At 44.4% G+C, this 19496-nt stretch overlaps 1 protein-coding gene across 1 annotated transcript; it reads right to left on the minus strand.

The window, feature by feature from the left end:
- Positions 1-272: 272 nt before the first annotated feature.
- LOC139467893 (endoribonuclease LACTB2-like) lies at positions 273-19321 on the minus strand. Its single transcript, XM_071249440.1, has 7 exons — positions 19196-19321; positions 17289-17452; positions 13416-13539; positions 10622-10724; positions 7473-7697; positions 5390-5471; positions 273-718 (listed from the first exon to the last, which is right to left on the minus strand). Exons 1-7 carry the CDS (start codon positions 19315-19317, stop codon positions 660-662), a joined length of 879 nt encoding a protein of 292 aa, XP_071105541.1. The 5' UTR covers positions 19318-19321; the 3' UTR covers positions 273-659.
- Between the last annotated feature and the right edge of the window lie 175 nt (positions 19322-19496).

A 19496-nucleotide genomic window follows, 5' to 3' on the forward strand; every position in this document is an offset into this window, starting at 1 on the left:
TTTGTTGTTTAACGACACACTCAGCAATATTTCAGCCATATGATGGCGGTCTGTAAATAATCAGACCGCCGGACAATCCAGTGATTGACATCATGAGCATCGATCTATGCAATTGGGATAGATAACATGCTTCAACCAAGTCAGCGAGTCTGACCACCCGATCCCGTTAGTCGCCTCTGTGCACAGCAGGCCTCTAGCCCACCTCTGCCCCCACCTCTGCCCCCACCTCTGCCCCCACCTCTGCCCCCACTTCTGCCCCCACTTCTGCCCCCACCTCTCTTCACAACCTGTCAAGCAGTCTTCTGAACTGTGAATATGACAGCCACATTAGGCTTAGGTGTTGATAACAGCCACAAGATCTGAATGAGGTCAAAGTACTCAGCATAATATTGAAATACCATTGCAGTTTGGTAAGAATTCAAGCAAGTCTAGTTGATATCGTCAACAACGAAACTAATAATGTCAGTAAACACTGTTTCAAATTGGCCGCATCATGTGTCTTCATTATGGCACCCAGTTCATTATACAGACAAGAGACACTGGACATAATGTAGTGATGACTGAGTCAGGACATTCTTGATATATTGCAGTTCTGATTAAAGATACATATCTCCTTAAACATTCACAATACACTCATATACAATCATCAGTCATTGTTGTCATAACTTTGTTTCTTTCTGTCGAATCCTCCAGACCATTTTCTCCTCATCGGTACATTCTGAAACAAGCAGGAGAGATGAAACAGGAGTAAACATGCACCCTCACTGTCACCAATACACCCTCACCGTCACAATACACCCTCGCCGTCACCAATATACCCTCACTGTCACAATTACACCCTCATTGTTACCAATACACCCTCACTGTCACCAATACACCCTCGCTGTCACCAATACACCCTCACTGTTACCAATACACCCTCACCGTCACAATACACCCTCACCGTCACAATACACCCTCGCTGTCACCAATACACCCTCACTGTCACCAATACACCCTCACTGTCACCAAAACACCCTCACTGTCACCAATACACCCTCACTGTCACCCTTACACCCTCACTCTCACCAATACACCCTCATTGTTACCAATACACCCTCACCGTCACAATACACCCTCGCTGTCACCAATACACCCTCAGTGTCACCAATACACCCTCACTCTCACCAATACACCCGCGCTGTCACCAATACACCCTTGTCACCAATACACCCTCACCATCACAATACACCCTCACCATCACAATACACCCTCACTGTCACCAATACACCATCACCAATACACCCTCACTGTCACCAATACACCCTCACTGTCACAATACACCCTCACTGTCACCAATACACCCTCACTCTCACCAATACACCCTTGTCACCAATACACCCTCACCATCACAATACACCCTCACCATCACAATACACCCTCACTGTCACCAATACACCCTCACTGTCACCAATACACCATCACCAATACACCCTCATTGTTACCAATACACCCTCACTGTCACCAATACACCCTCGCTGTCACCAATACACCCTCACTGTTACCAATACACCCTCACCGTCACAATACACCCTCACCGTCACAATACACCCTCGCTGTCACCAATACACCCTCACTGTCACCAATACACCCTCACTGTCACCAGTACACCCTCACCGTCACAATACACCCTCGCTGTCACCAATACACCCTCACTCTCACCAATACACCCTCACTCTCACCAATACACCCGCGCTGTCACCAATACACCCTTGTCACCAATACACCCTCACCATCACAATACACCCTCACCATCACAATACACCCTCACTGTCACCAATACACCCTCACTGTCACCAATACACCCTCACCGTCACAATACACCCTCGCCGTCACCAATATACCCTCACTGTCACAATTACACCCTCATTGTTACCAATACACCCTCACTGTCACCAATACACCCTCGCTGTCACCAATACACCCTCACTGTTACCAATACACCCTCACCGTCACCAATACACCCTCACTTTCACCAATACACCATCACCAATACACCCTCGCTGTCACCAATACACCCTCGCTGTCACCAATACACCCTCACTCTCACCAATACACCCGCGCTGTCACCAATACACCCTTGTCACCAATACACCCTCACCATCACAATACACCCTCACTGTCACCAATACACCCTCACTGTCACCAATACACCATCACCAATACACCCTCGCTGTCACCAATACACCCTCACTGTCACCAATACACCCTCACCATCAAAATACACCCTCACCATCACAATACACCCTCACCATCACAATACACCATCACTGTCACCAATACACCATCACCAGTACACCCTCACTATCACCAATACATCCTCACTGTCACTAATACACCCTCACTGTCACCAATACACCCTCACTGTCACCAACACACCCTAAATGTCACCAATACATCCTCAGCATCACCAATACACCCTCAACGTCACTAATACACCCTCACTGTTACCAATACACCCTCATCATCACAAACACCCTCGCTGTCACCAATACACCCTCACTGTCACCAATACACCATCACCAGTACACCTTAACTGTCACCAATACACCATCACTGTTACCAATACACCCTCAGTCACAAAACACCCTCACTGTCACCAACACACCGTCACCAGTACACCCTCACTTTCACCAATACACCCTCACTGTCACCAATACACCCTCACTGTCACCAATACACCCTCACTGTTACCAATACACCCTCACCAGTACACCCTCACTATCACCAAATCACCCTCACTGTCAGCAATACACCCTCACTGTTACCAATACACCCTCACCGTCAAAAATCACCCTCACCGTCACCAGTACACCCTCACTATCACCAAATCACCCTCACTGTCACCAATACACCCTCACTGTCACCAATACACCCTCACTGTTACCAACACACCCTCACCAGTACACCCTCACTATCACCAATACACCCTCACTGTTACCAATACACCCTCACTATCACCAATACACCCTCACTGTCACCAATACACCCTCACTGTTACCTATACACCCTTACTATCACCAATACACCCTCACCGTCAAAAATCACCCTCACTGTCACCAATACACCCTCACTGTTACCAATACACCCTCACCGTCAAAAATCACCCTCACTGTCACCAAAACACCCTCACTGTCACCAATACACCGTCACCAGTACACCCTCACTATCACCAAATCACCCTCACTGTCACCAAAACACCCTCACTGTCACCAATACACCGTCACCAGTACACCCTCACTATCACCAATACACCCTCACTGTCACCAATACACCCTCACTGTTACCAATACACCCTCACCGTCAAAAATCACCCTCACTGTCACCAATACACCCTCACTTTTACCAATACACCCTCACCGTCAAAAATCACCCTCACTGTCACCAAAAAACACCGTCACCAGTACACCCTCACTATCACCAATACACTCTCACTGTCACCAATACACCCTCACTGTCACTAATACACCGTCACTGACACACTCACACCCTCACGGTCACCCTTACACCCTCACTGTCACCCTTACGCCCTCACGGTCACCCTTACGCCCCCACGGTCACCCTTACGCCCCCACGGTCACCCTTACGCCCTCACGGTCACCCTTACGCCCCCACGGTCACCCTTACGCCCCCACGGTCACCCTTACGCCCCCACGGTCACCCTTACGCCCTCACTGTCACCCTTATGCCCTCACGGTCACCCTTACACCCTCACGGTCACCCTTACACCCTCACGGTCACCCTTACGCCCTCACGGTCACCCTTACGCCCTCACGGTCACCCTTACACCCTCACGGTCACCCTTACATCCTCTAGGTCACCCTTACGCCCTCACGGTCACCCTTTCTCCGTCACTGTCAAAATTACGCCTTCACTGTCACCAATACACCCTTATTGTAACTAATACACCTTCAATGTCACATATACACCCTCATTGTAACCAATACACCCTCATTGTAACCAATACACCCTCAGTGTAACCAATACACCCTCAATGTCACCAATACTACCTCAATGTCACCAATACACCCTCATCGTTATCTTTTGTGTAGTTGTCTAATTTTCGATCACAAACGTTTATACTACCTAATTTTGTTTATCCGATATACTCATTAATCCGACATAATCATATGCAACCAACGATGTCGGATTAACAGAACTTGACTGTATTGTTCTACACTCACCAACTTTATTTTCAGCCTTGAGCTTATACACCCTTACTATCACCAATACACCCTCACCGTCAAAAATCACCCTCACTGTCACCAATACACCCTCACTGTTACCAATACACCCTCACCGTCAAAAATCACCCTCACTGTCACCAAATCACCCTCACTGTCACCAAAACACCCTCACTGTCACCAATACACCGTCACCAGTACACCCTCACTATCACCAAATCACCCTCACTGTCACCAAAACACCCTCACTGTCACCAATACACCGTCACCAGTACACCCTCACTATCACCAATACACCCTCACTGTCACCAATACACCCTCACTGTTACCAATACACCCTCACCGTCAAAAATCACCCTCACTGTCACCAATACACCCTCACTTTTACCAATACACCCTCACCGTCAAAAATCACCCTCACTGTCACCAAAAAACACCGTCACCAGTACACCCTCACGGTCACCCTTACACCCTCACTGTCACCCTTACGCCCTCACGGTCACCCTTACGCCCCCACGGTCACCCTTACGCCCCCACGGTCACCCTTACGCCCTCACGGTCACCCTTACGCCCCCACGGTCACCCTTACGCCCCCACGGTCACCCTTACGCCCCCACGGTCACCCTTACGCCCCCACGGTCACCCTTACGCCCTCACTGTCACCCTTATGCCCTCACGGTCACCCTTACACCCTCACGGTCAGCCTTACACCCTCACGGTCACCCTTACGCCCTCACGGTCACCCTTACGCCCTCACGGTCACCCTTACACCCTCACGGTCACCCTTACATCCTCTAGGTCACCCCTACGCCCTCACGGTCACCCTTTCTCCGTCACTGTCAAAATTACGCCTTCACTGTCACCAATACACCCTTATTGTAACTAATACACCTTCAATGTCACATATACACCCTCATTGTAACCAATACACCCTCATTGTAACCAATACACCCTCAGTGTAACCAATACACCCTCAATGTCACCAATACTACCTCAATGTCACCAATACACCCTCATCGTTATCTTTTGTGTAGTTGTCTAATTTTCGATCACAAACGTTTATACTACCTAATTTTGTTTATCCGATATACTCATTAATCCGACATAATCATATGCAACCAACGATGTCGGATTAACAGAACTTGACTGTATTGTTCTACACTCACCAACTTTATTTTCAGCCTTGAGCTTCTGCAGGTGCTGTAGAACATTTCCTGCTGCTGCCATGTGTAGGTTCTCGGGGGTGTCCTGAAACAGGTAGAACCCTGTACACCCTTGCATACCTCTACACCCTTGCATACCTCTACACCCCAGCACACCTCTACACCCTTGCATACCTCTACACCCCAGCATACCTCTACACCTTGCATACCTCTACACCCCAGCAAACCCCTACACCCCAGCATGCCTGTACACACCAGCACAAGCCTACACCCCAGCATGCCTCTACACACCAGCACACCCCTACACCCCAGCATACCTCTACACCCCAGCATACCTCTACACACCAGCACACCCCTACATCCCACCATACATCTACACCCCAGCATGCCTTTACACACCAGCACACCCCTACACCCCAGCATACCTCTACACTCCAGTATACCTTTACACCCCAGCATACCTCTACACCCCAGCATACCTCTACACCCCAGCATACCTCTACACCCCAGCATACCTCTACACCCCAGCATACATCTACACCCCAGCATGCCTCTACACACCAGCACACCGCTACACCCCAGTATACCTCTACACCCCAGCATACCTCTACGCCCCAACATACCTCTACGCCCCAGCATACCTCTACACCCTAGCACCCTACACCCCAGCACCCTACACCCCAGCACCCCTCTACACCCAAGCATACCTCTACACCCCAGTACCCTACACCCCAGTACACCTCTACACCCCAGCATACCTCTACACCCAAGCATACCTCTACACCCCAGCATACATCTACACCCCAGCATACCTCTACACCCCAGCATACCTCTACACCCCAGCATACCTCTACACCCCAGCATGCCTCTACACCCCAGCACCCTAGCATGCAAGTTTCTCGGGGGTGTCCTGAAACAGATAGAAACCCGTAAACCCTAGCATACCCCTACACTCCAACACACCACTACATCTCAGCAAACCATGTACACCCCAGCATACCCCAACACTCCAACACACCTCTATATCATCAAAAATACCAATAATATAACTATTATATACAATATAAGGTATTTTGATGGAATGACCAGAAGAAATTGTTACTGAAACTACTATTTTTCAATGGAAAATTCCAATACTGGGTTACTTTAGTAACAGCTTTACAAATTAATAATATTAATTATAAAAAATAACCATAAATGTAGCACTTTGCTAATTCGATTGCAAAAGAACATGATGACATGTATTTGTCAAACTATAACAAATATGACTTTTAATGTGTCAAAATATGGAATTTTGATATATGCTATATATCAGTGTTACCGATATACATACAAAAAAAATACTAAAAATGAAGGTTATTTCTACTGCAGAAATTTGGTTAAAAGATGGAAACTTGTGCAGAAACACACCAACATGACATGCACATGCAACATCACTTTTTTTTCTAAAATTTGCGAAAAATCAGAAAGAAGCTATAAAAAGGTTTTTTAGCATGGCTGCATGCACAAAATAATGGTCAAATGTTAAAATCTACTTTAAGTTGAAATGATGATTAACCAAGATCCATGTACTGTAAGATGTGGCCTTATGAAGAGTGATCGGCAAAAGGTTTAAGTTATGAGGTAATAATTTTCTTTCTGATGGACGTCCTTTACAAAACAACCTTTACAATGAACACAATAATGATGCCAATACAAAGAAAATTAATAAATCTTCTGATTGACTCCAGTATGATTGCTTCATATTTAACAGAGTAATTTGTACTGGAAAATGGATAAATAGTGAATTTTTCACAGGCCGCCATTTTGTTTTTGTATGATAGAACATTGGGATGTGGTACGATGTATCTGTTGATTACTTCGCATGAATGTCAACTTATACATATAGTTACTTACATGTCATAAAAGTCCTTTAACAAATCATGCTACCAATCCTGCTGTTAATGTCTTGTGTGTTAGATAAACAAAACACATTTCAAATCTATACCATAGATCATACATGGTTCTGCCAAGTACACAAAAGATGATAACTTAATCTTGTCCCTTTCAACTAATTAATCCATTCTTAATTAAATCTAATACTCACAACATAAATTGCCTTCACAATGGCCATGATGTTGGTGCCAAGGGGAGTTTGTGTCTGGAGATGACCTAGAATCTGATCCTCTCTCTGCTGTCGGTGTTGAATGTAGCCCCTGACGGTGTCGCATGGGTCAGTGATGATGTAGCCGTGCCCGGGGTAGATGACGCTCGGTGCAAGATTTAGGATGTCATGCAGAGACTGCATGTACTGACTCAGATCCGAGATTGTCTGAAGTATACAATGTCATACTCATCTGTTATAAGGCACAGTATTTCTGTGGCAATGTTTTATTGTCTACACTTCTGTTGGATTCTTCAGGTTTGGAAGACAGGTCACTTTGGACCCACAGATCACCTCATCCAGGTTAAGCTATGAATCCAGGGACATAAACATGTAGTCCAAACCCATAAACCACCAAAAAATAAGTTATACTCAGGGCGCAAAAAAACAGCATGTAGTTTGCACTCCAGGCCCAGGGACCCAACATGTAGTTTGTCGTCCAGGCCCAAGGACCCAACATGTAATGTGCACTCCAGGCCCATGGACCCAACATGTAGTTTACACTCCAGGCCCAGGGGCCCAGTGTGCAGTTAAAGCTCCGATCCCAAGGACATTGTTATGCTCTGGTCACAGGGAGGTGCTGTCAACATCTAGCTTGCATGTTGGACCTAGAGATGTCAATATCCAGCTTGCATGTTGGACCTACAGATGTCAACATCTAGCCTGCATGTTGGACCTAGAGATGTCAACATCTAGCTTGCATGTTGGACCTAGAGATGTCAACATCAAGCTTGCATGTTGGACCTAGAGATGTCAACATCCAGCTTGCATGTTGGACCTAGAGATGTCAACATCTAGCTTGCATGTTGGACCTAGAGATGTCAACATCTAGCTTACATGCTGGACCTAGAGATGTCAACATCTAGCTTGCATGCTGGACCTAGAGATGTCAACATCTAGCTTGCATGCTGGACCTAGAGATGTCAACATCTAGCTTGCATTTTGGACCTAGAGATGTCAACATCTAGCCTGCATGTTGGACCTAGAGATGTCAACATCTAGCTTGCATGCTGGACCTAGAGATGTCAACATCTAGCCTGCATGTTGGACCTAGGGATGTCAACATCTAGCTTGCATGTTGGACCTAGAGATGTCAACATCTAGCTTGCATGTTGGACCTAGAGATGTCAACATCCAGCTTGCATGTTGGACCTAGAGATGTCAACATCTAGCTTGCATGTTGGACCTACAGATGTCAACATCTAGCTTACATGCTGGACCTAGAGATGTCAACATCTAGCTTGCATTTTGGACCTAGAGATGTCAACATCTAGCTTGCATGCTGGACCTAGAGATGTCAACATCTAGCTTGCATTTTGGACCTAGAGATGTCAACATCTAGCTTGCATTTTGGACCTAGAGATGTCAACATCTAGCCTGCATGTTGGACCTAGAGATGTCATCATCTAGCTTGCATGCTGGACCTAGAGATGTCAACATCTAGCCTGCATGTTGGACCTAGGGATGTCAACATCTAGCTTGCATGTTGGACCTAGAGATGTCAACATCTAGCTTGCATGCTGGACCTAGAGATGTCAACATCTAGCTTGCATGCTGGACCTAGAGATGTCAACATCTAGCTTGCATGTTGGACCTAGGGATGTCAATATCCAGCTTGCATCCTGGACCTAGGGATGTCAACATCAAGCTTGCATGTTGGACCTAGGGATGTCAACATCTAGCTTGCATGTTGGACCTAGGGATGTCAACATCAAGCTTGCATGCTGGACCTTGGGATGTCAAAATCTAGCTTGCATGTTGGACCTAGGGATGTCAACATCAAGCTTGCATGCTGGACCTAGGGATGTCAAAATCTAGCTTGCATTTTGGACCTAGGGATGTCAACATCAAGCTTGCATGTTGGACCTAGAGATGTCAACATCAAGCTTGCATGTTGGACCTACAGATGTCAACATCAAGCTTGCATGCTGGACCTACAGATGTCAACATCTAGCTTGCATGCTGGACCTAGAGATGTCAACATCAAGCTTGCATGTTGGACCTACAGATGTCAACATGTAGCTTGCATGCTGGACCTACAGATGTCAACATCTAGCTTGCATGCTGGACCTAGAGATGTCAACATCAAGCTTGCATGTTGGACCTAGAGATGTCAACATCAAGCTTGCATGTTGGACCTAGAGATGTCAACATCTAGCTTGCATGCTGGACCTAGGGATGTCAACATCAAGCTTGCATGCTGGACCTAGAGATGTCAACATCTAGCTTGCATGTTGGACCTAGAGATGTCAACATCAAGCTTGCATGTTGGACCTAGGGATGTCAACATCAAGCTTGCATGTTGGACCTAGGGATGTCAACATCAAGCTTGCATGTTGGACCTAGAGATGTCAACATCTAGCTTGCATGTTGGACCTAGGTATGTCAATAACTAACTTGCATATTGGACCAAGGGATCCCAACATCTAATTTGCATGTTTGACCTTGCATGCCAACATCTAATTTATGCTATGGACAAAGGGATTTCAACATCTAGCTGGCACTACAGACCCTGGGACCACAACCTCTAGCTTGCATACTGAACTGAGGGATCAAAGTGTTTGTTCTGGTTTGTTTGTGGTTTAACATCACACTCAGCAATATCCCAGATGTATGATGACAGTCTAAATAATCAAAACTGGATCAGACAGTTCAGTGACTGACATCACCAGCATCAGTCTACGCAATAGGATACGATGACATGCATTAACCAAATCAGCGAGTCCGCCCGATTCTATTAGTCGCCTCTTATGACACAAATGAGTTGCTGAGCACCAATTCTAACCTGGATCTTCAAAGGTCCGGACTGTGGTATTTCAAAATTGCATACTAGAAGTCAACATCAAAGTTACAGTACAGACCTGGGACCTCAACATCTATCTGTCTACTGTAGGCAGTGTGTGAAATGTCACTGTCAGGCTAGCTTAACCATGTTAACGTGGATGTTGACATCCTGTCTCGTAATAATTTCAATTTCTATATTCAAAGAGTGCAGCTATTCACTGACAGGGAAAAGAACTAATAGTCAATTGGTTGCCATTTTTAATTTCATCGTACTCAACGTTGACTTCAGGACATGTCCACAGCCTTACCGTTGTTGTTCCTCCAAGAATGCTGTCCCCGGAGAACACAGCGTTCTCTTCTTCTAGCAGAAGGATCATATGATCATCTGAGTGCCCTGGATTGTACACAGCCCTGAAACACAACAACTAAGACATCTAAATGCCTGAATGCTACACCTCTTTGAAATACAGCAAGACAACATTGGCATCTGAATGACCTGAATGGGATGCTGCCCTGAAACAGTTGGACAACTGACATATGAATCTACTTCACTCTGAAACACAGCCAGAGACCCACATCTGAATGACCTGAATGGGATACTGCCCTGAAACAGGTGGACAACTGATATCTGAATCTACTTCACTCTGAAACACAGCCAGAGACCCACATCTGAATGACCTGAATGGGATACTGCCCTGAAACAGGGCGACAACTGACATCTGAATCTTCTTCACTCTGAAACACAGCCAGAGAACCACATCTGAATGACCTGAATGGGATACTGCCCTGAAACAGGAAGACAACAAACATCTGAATCTACTTCACTCTGAAACACAGCCAGAGACCCACATCTGAATGACCTGAATGGGATGCTGCCCTGAAACAGGGCGACAACTGACATCTGAATCTTCTTCACTCTGAAACACAGCCAGAGACCCACATCTGAATGACCTGAATGGGATACTGCCCTGAAACAGGTGGACAACTGACATATGAATCTACTTCACTCTGAAACACAGCCAGAGAACCACATCTGAATGACCTGAATGGGATACTGCCCTGAAACAGGTGGACAACTGACATCTGAATCTACTTCACTCTGAAACACAGCCAGAGACCCACATCTGAATGACCTGAATGGGATACTGCCCTGAAACAGGTGGACAACTGACATCTGAATCTACTTCTCTCTGAAACACAGCCAGAGAACCACATCTGAATGACCTGAATGGGATACTGCCCTGAAACAGGTGGACAACTGACATCTGAATCTACTTCACTCTGAAACACAGCCAGAGACCCACATCTGAATGACCTGAATGGGATACTGCCCTGAAACAGGTGGACAACTGAAATCTGAATCTACTTCACTCTGAAACACAGCCAGAGACCCACATCTGAATGACCTGAATGGGATACTGCCCTGAAACAGGTGGACAACTGACATCTGAATCTACTTCACTCTGAAACACAGCCAGAGACCCACATCTGAATGACCTGAATGGGATACTGCCCTGAAACAGGGGGACAACTGACATCTGAATCTACTTCACTCTGAAACACAGCCAGAAACCCACTTCTGAATGACCTGAATGGGATACTGCCCTGAAACAGGGAGACAACTGACATCTGAATCTACTTCACTCTGAAACACAGCCAGAAACCCACATCTGAATGACCTGAATGGGATGCTGCCCTGAAACAGGTGGACAACTGACATCTGAATCTACTTTACTCTGAAACACAGCCAGAGAACCACATCTGAATGACCTGAATGGGATGCTGCCCTGAAACAGGGGGACAACTGACATCTGAATCTACTTCACTCTGAAACACAGCCAGAGAACCACATCTGAATGACCCTGAGATCATCCTAAAACAGACTGACAGCCATGACTTATGAATGGCCTGGACAGCTCATCACCCTCCAGCCATACCACCACACTGAGGTCTTCATCTGTACCCTTACTAGAGTATTCTTATACTTAAACCTGTGAAGATACAGGTTAGAAAAGGTCTTCAGCATCCCATGGTAGCCGTAAAAGGCGAGTATGCTTGTCGTAAGAGGCGACTAACGGGATCGGGTGCTCAGGCTCGGTGACTTGGTTGATGCATGTCATCGTATCCCAATTGTGTAGATCAATGCTCAGGATGTCAATCACTGGGTTGTCTGGTCCAGACACAATTATTTACAGACCACCGTCATATAGCTGGAAAATGGCTGAGTGCGGCGTTAAACAAGAAGCAAAACACACACAAAATCTTATACTTAATCAGAGCAAAACCTGTTATGTGGCATACCTTATCCAGTACATCAATATCAGAACTATCTTGGCAATGTAATACCAATGGCCAATATTGACTGGAAGACCAAGTGTCGTCTTATTTTCTTATTTCACATAATTGTCCTTGTTTCCATGTGTCGAGTCGACTGGCTACTGAAGTTCATCATAAGTCCAATCAAAACCTAGTTACTAATCAACATAGAACGTGTTCCTTTTTGTCACTTCTACTGCTACTGTTAGTAACATTTCCGTTTTGTCCCAGTTAAGTGTGAGCGAGTGTGAGTGAGTTGGGTTTAACGCCGCTTTTAACATTATTCCAGTTATATCACGGCGTGTCAGCTTAATGTGGGAGGAAAGCCCGAAGTGATGCAGGTCTAAGACGTTTACCACTTCGGTGAAACCCACAAGCACGGGTATGGTGCTGACAAACCTAGACACATAATTGGGGTGAACCGGGATTCGAACCCACAATCATAGGTTTCTGGCATGCCCAAGGGACGCAACTCTACACAGCGCATCGCAGCACCTTAGACAACTGGGCCACCTGTGCCCCCATCCCAGTCAAGTACAGGAAGTACACCTTTGGTAGACACCATGTATCCATTTACAGCCCGAATAAAGGCAACAAAACTCTTTCCACATTCATAAGAAATCTCAGCTGAAAGCAGAATCAATTGTACGATTCCAACAAAACCTAATTTGTATCCATGAAACATAATCATGATAATCACGAGCATATATTAAACATGCTAAAATTAGATTTTAGGAAAGGACACAAGATTGGATTCAAAATGCAATGTTAGATGAAGTTGTTTACCTCAGTGTTGCTCCATCTGTTCTGAAGACATGCTTGTCAGTGATGAAGTTGTAAGGGATGTGCCCAAGGTCAACATCCGGACCGGACACTCGCTTTATCTTAGACACCCTTGGAATCTCAGCAGCTGTGGATATAGTGAATCCACTTTTATCAAACATTCGTGTATAACATCTAGGTTTCATCAGGGTAGGCATGGTATGACAACCAACTCAGGTTAACCACCAATAAAATGTATGTAAAACATCAACGCAGGCATGAAAACCAACAATGCAGGTATGCTAACCACCCACACAGGTATGCTAACCAACCACACAGGTATGTTAATCACCAACATAGGTATGTTAACTACCAACACAGGTATGTTAACCACCTACACAGGTATGTTAACTACCCACACAGGTATGTTAATCACCAACATAGGTATGTTAACTACCCATACAGGTATGTTAACCACCGACAAAGGTACGTTAACTACCCACACAGGTATATTAACCACCAACACAGGTACGTTAACCACCAACACAGGTACGTTAACCACCTACACAGGTATGTTAACCACCTACACAGGTATGTTTACCACCAACATAGGTATATTAACCACCAACACAGGTACGTTAACCACCAACACAGGTACGTTAACCACCTACACAGGTATGTTAACCACCTACACAGGTATGTTTACCACCAACATAGGTATGTTAACCACCAACACAGGTATGTTAACCACCTACACATGTATGTGAACCACCGACAAAGGTATATTAACAACCTACACAGGTAGGTGAACCACCTACACGGGTATGTTAACCACCTACACAGGTATGTTAACCACCAACACAGGTATGTTAACCACAAACATAGCTATGTTAACCACAAACATAGCTATGTTAACCACCTATACAAGTATGTTAACCACCAACATAGGTATGTTAACCACCTACACAGGTATGTTAACCATCTACACAGGTATGTTTACCACCAACATAGGTATGTTAACCACAAACATAGGTATGTTAACCACCTACACCGGTATGTTAACCACCTACACAGGTATGTTAACCACCTACACAGGCATGTTAACCACAAACATAGCTATCTTAACCACCGACATAGGTATGTTAAACACCTACACAGGTATGTTAACCACCTACACAGGCATGTTTACCACCAACAGAGGTATGTTAACCACCTACACAGGTATGTTAACCACCTACACATGTATGTTAACCACCAACACAGGTATTTTAACCACCTACATAGGTATGTTAACCACCAACACAGGTATGTTAACCACAAACATAGCTATGTTAACCTCAAACATAGGTATGTTAACCACCTACACAAGTATGTTAACCACCAACATAGGTATGTTAAACACCTACACAGGTATGTTAACCACCTACACAGGTATGTTTACCACCAACATAGGTATGTTAACCACCAACATAGGTATGTTAACCACCTACACAGGTATGTTAACCACCTACACAGGTATGTTAACCACCTACACAGGTATGTTAACCACCAACACAGGTATGTTAACCACCTACACAGGTATGTTAACCACCAACATAGGTATGTTAACCACCAACACAGGTATGTTAACCACCTACACAGGTATGTTAACCACCTACACAGGTATGTTAACCACTAACATAGGTATGTTAACCACACAAGTCTGTTAACCACTAACATAGGTATGTTAACCACCATTATAGGTATGTTAACCACCTACACAGGTATGTTAACCACCTACACAGGTATGTTACAGTGGCACCTCAGGCTGGGGCCTGGATGATGCACCAAGTCATGATAAGATCTGTATCATCATAGTGAGTGAGTGAGTGAGTGAGTATGGTTTTACGCCGCTTTTAGCAATATTCCAGCAATATCACGGCGGGGGACACCAGAAATGGGCTTAACACATTGTACCCATGACGGGAATCGAACCCGGGTATCATCATAGTAAGGTAATGATACAATATGTATCATGATAGTAAACTCCCTATATGATATGTATCATCATAGTAAGGTCCCCATAACGTTTGTATCGTGATCATGGTGATGTAGAGATTACGACGCGAGTGACTGTAAGATACCTTTTATCTTACGAGTTGTTTCAAAGGGTATCTAACAAGTGAAAGCAAGCATACACTTAAGGTCACCTAATACACCTTAGGTCATCACCATGGAGTAGCCAATCACGGCCCTGGAATTCAATCTCACACATCTGATACCAGTTATCTCAAATGGGTTTCTCACCCCCATGTAAGAAAAAGAAAGAATTTAACAAGCTGACAATCACAGGTTATTTTTAGAAAGTTCAATCTCAAAAAGTGTATTTTTGGTTCAGAGAAATATAAAAACATGATAACAAATGGCCAAACATAAAAAAACGTCACCAACATACCGGTACTAGTCGCATACTAGTAACTTTGTGATGTATCATTACGTATTGATATATCAACCTATGATTAGACAGTATTAATAAAAATGCCTTTACCATAATGCATTGATGCATCAGTGAATCGTCCACCCAACCTTACACCACTGACCAACTCATTTCCCCCAACTGTACTGAGAAAACAGCACTTGAGACTGACAGAGAACCCAAATGATTTTACAACTGCTTCAATGTCTTGAAAATACTGCATAAACACAGTAGTTCACTATTTACCTTAATGAAACCTTATTCAACCTTTCATCATGGTTGTTATCCAAGACACTGACAACACAAGGTGAGGTGAGGTGAAATTGGGTTTAACGTCGCGTCCAAGATTATTGCACTTATATAGCAACGTGCATGTACGTGTGTGTGTTTGTGTGGCTGCTTGTACTAGTCCGAACTGATGCCGATTTATAGTGCTAGCACACTGAGATACCATGCCGCAGTTTAACATGAATATCCCACTCAGACACAGTATACTGACTCCGAGCCGACCAGTCCTTGTTTTAGCCCCTTAATGCCAAGCGCCAGACAGGGTAACAACAAGTACCATCTTTTAACGTCTTTTAGTATGACGCGGCCGGGGATCGAACCCCGGACCATCCGCTCTCTGGGCGGACGTTCTACCACTAGACCATAGAAGCAAACCCAACTCTTCTGTATCCAAAGGGACTTGCAGTTAATATTATTTGCATCAATTCTTAATTTGTATACATCCAGGATGCAATATTTTGCATCCAGTAATACCCTAGAGGTACCTCTTGTGTATCCTGTTTTACAGATATGTTGATGTATCTAGGTGTGCCCAGAGGCCGATATTCGACCCCAGGTCTGCAGCAAATGTCAGTAAACATTTCCAAATGGGAATTTTAATAAGAGGCCAAAACAAGGACTTGTTGACTTTGAGTGAGAATACTCTGTCTGAGTGGGGTATTTATGTTAAACTGCCACATGGTATCTCAGTGGGCTAGCACTAAAAACTGGCATCAGTCTGGACTAGTACAAGCAGACACAGACACAAAGACACTCAAACACACACACATGCATGCACGTCGCTATATAAGTACAATAATCTTGGACGCGACGTTAAACCCCCTTTCACCTCACTGCAAAAGTGTTGGATGTTGGAATGATTGAAATCAATTCAGTGTGAAGGTTAGATTTATGGGATATTTCTGTTCTCATTAGAAATACAACAAAATCTCACATCCAAACATTGGACAGTCCCTGTAAGATTTTCTTCACTCGTATTTGTGTCAATTCAAACAAGGAAATGACCATCAATTATAAGCATAAGTTATCACACATACTCTGTAATATATTTGTTATTGGTACAGTGGTCACCCTGGGATCCACATTTTAATATCAAGGACCCCCCAAATCTGGTACCGTGAGTCCTCATGACTTGCAAATACTCCAAGACTTACACTGAATGACACTCTTGCAAATGTCCTTGACCCCACCCACATGGTCTGGGTGAAAGTGGGTGACCACAATCTCCTGTATGGATGCTGCATAATCCGCTAGAGTTGACTTAAGGAGATTGATGTACTCAGGTACATCAGCATCTCCTGTATCAATCAAGATTTTTCTGCAATTGATTACAATACATGTCAAATAATGAGTGAGTGAGTGAGTGAGTGAGTAAGTGAGTATGGTTTTACGCCGCTTTTAGCAATATTCCAGCAATATCACGGCGGGGGACACCAGAAATGGGCTTCACACATTGTAACCATGTCGAGAATCGAACCCAGGTCTTCGGCGTGACGAGTGAACGCTTTAACCACTAGGCTACCCGACCGCCCCTGTCAAATAATGCACTGACATATAATCATATCATAATGTTACACATGTCAAGCATAATTAAATAGTCATGCTCCTATCATACTGCATGCTGGAATGCATCACATTCAACAGTATGACAGTTCCGATCCAGAAACTGAAGACAATCTTCCACTGCGGACTGGATTCATCCTAGGGTACTGTTCTGTATTCTGATATTGGCTTGGGTACATTTCTGCATACAGAACCCGTACCCCTACCCAACACTCTATTACCTGGCCTTACCCGGGCACCTGCTTTAAATCTCAAGAGTTGGGAACAATATGTCCAAATGGGAATTGTTTTACCACAGAAAACTAACTAGATACATGTATAAAGCGATGTGATCCTGCATACAATGTAGTTGATAGACGCTTTTTCCTTACTAGAACACATAAAAGTCGAATGCTTGCATAGTCGAAAGGAATTGTGAACACTAGCTATAACTGTAGTGTAATCATGGAGTTTTATTGTTTATGTCTATAAACGGGTCCGGGTAGTTCTGTGGGTACCTGGGTCCTAACTACCACCCACCCGACCTGAGTAACCTGTCCCAGCCCTTCTGAGGTTTATATCTGTAGTACCCATGCCATCAATCGGTTAAAGCTACAATGGCACCTCAGCAAAGTGTCACCAAACGAAAACCGCACCTCGCCTCAAGTGAAAACAGCTACCATTGCCTGGCAAAAACGGCACCTTTTTTCCGCCTTTGTACTGAAATAATCTAAATTAAACTCACATGGTCACTTGCAGACACAAATAATTGTGAAATGTTAATCGCCTTAAGACAAGTTTGAATTTGAATTAGCCTCTACTCCAATTTACTCGCTGACTCTGATTGGGAGACGCAAATAAACTTATTGTGAAAACCTCATATGCTTTGAAGTTTTAAGTAGCTTTACTCAAATTAACTCACGGTCAAGCTGAAACAGTATTTAAGATGCATAACAGGGTGCTGTCAGATCACAATTATTCACAATGGCCTTTTGATGTGTTGCATGCCAGAAGAATGTCAGAAAAAAATCAACATGCTGTATCCTGTGATAACTGTGACCAGTGGACCCATCGTGTTTGTGGTACCGGACTTTCTGTAGCCTGTTATGGAGAAATTAGTCTGACTGAAGAAGACTTCCTTTCCCACTTTTTAAGATGCATAGATCCCATATAGAAGAGGTGATTGGTAACATGAACTTTAATATCAGTTTACAATCCGGCATCGTTTATACATGATATTTGTGGAATGATAAAAGACAATAATAAATAAAGAATAACTGTGGAAAATTATGTATATACTACAACCCAAATCTTCTTATTGTTATTAAAAACAGAGGTGCCGTTTTGGCCTGACAATTAATAGCCGTTTTCGCCAGAGAAATCGCTGACGTTTTGCTGAGTTGCTGTTTTAGCCTGCATCCCCGACTACGACCCCTCCAGCTCGAACGTGCGATATTATGCAATAGCCTAACTAGGCCTATTTAACACTGATGTCATTGGAGAGATTCTCATGACTGACTTGGGACCAGTCCCCACGAGATATGTGTTAGTTCCCTGTAGGCGTCGTCCCCCTGGATTACATCCTAGAATGCGAATAACACGCTGAGAGAGTTGTTCCAACTTTGGCAACACAGTCGCCATTTTGTTTACATCACATGACCTGTAGACTATCATCACTGACTGGGCTCCTGTCTAAAAGCACTGACAGTGCTGTGGAACCAGTTTTACTTTTATAACCGTAATACATAGAATATTTCCGGTTTAAATTTTTGTTAAAACATGATGTTTATTTTCATTTCATTCAGTGTTAGAATTATCAT

Source organism: Haliotis cracherodii, unplaced genomic scaffold (assembly GCF_022045235.1).
Source record: "Haliotis cracherodii isolate W230 unplaced genomic scaffold, xgHalCrac1.p SCAF_1, whole genome shotgun sequence".
NCBI classification, from domain to species: domain Eukaryota; kingdom Metazoa; phylum Mollusca; class Gastropoda; order Lepetellida; family Haliotidae; genus Haliotis; species Haliotis cracherodii.

Coding starts and splice junctions, on each gene's coding strand:
- LOC139467893 (XM_071249440.1), bottom strand. CDS start 19,317: ATGGCGACTGTGTTGCCAAAGTTGGAACAACTCTCTCAGCGTGTTATT. Junction 13,540..17,288: donor TTGCAAGAGTGTCATTCAGT/GTAAGTCTTGGA, acceptor CTATATCCACAG/CTGCTGAGATTCCAAGGGTG. Junction 7,698..10,621: donor TTCTTGGAGGAACAACAACG/GTAAGGCTGTGG, acceptor TGTATACTTCAG/ACAATCTCGGATCTGAGTCA.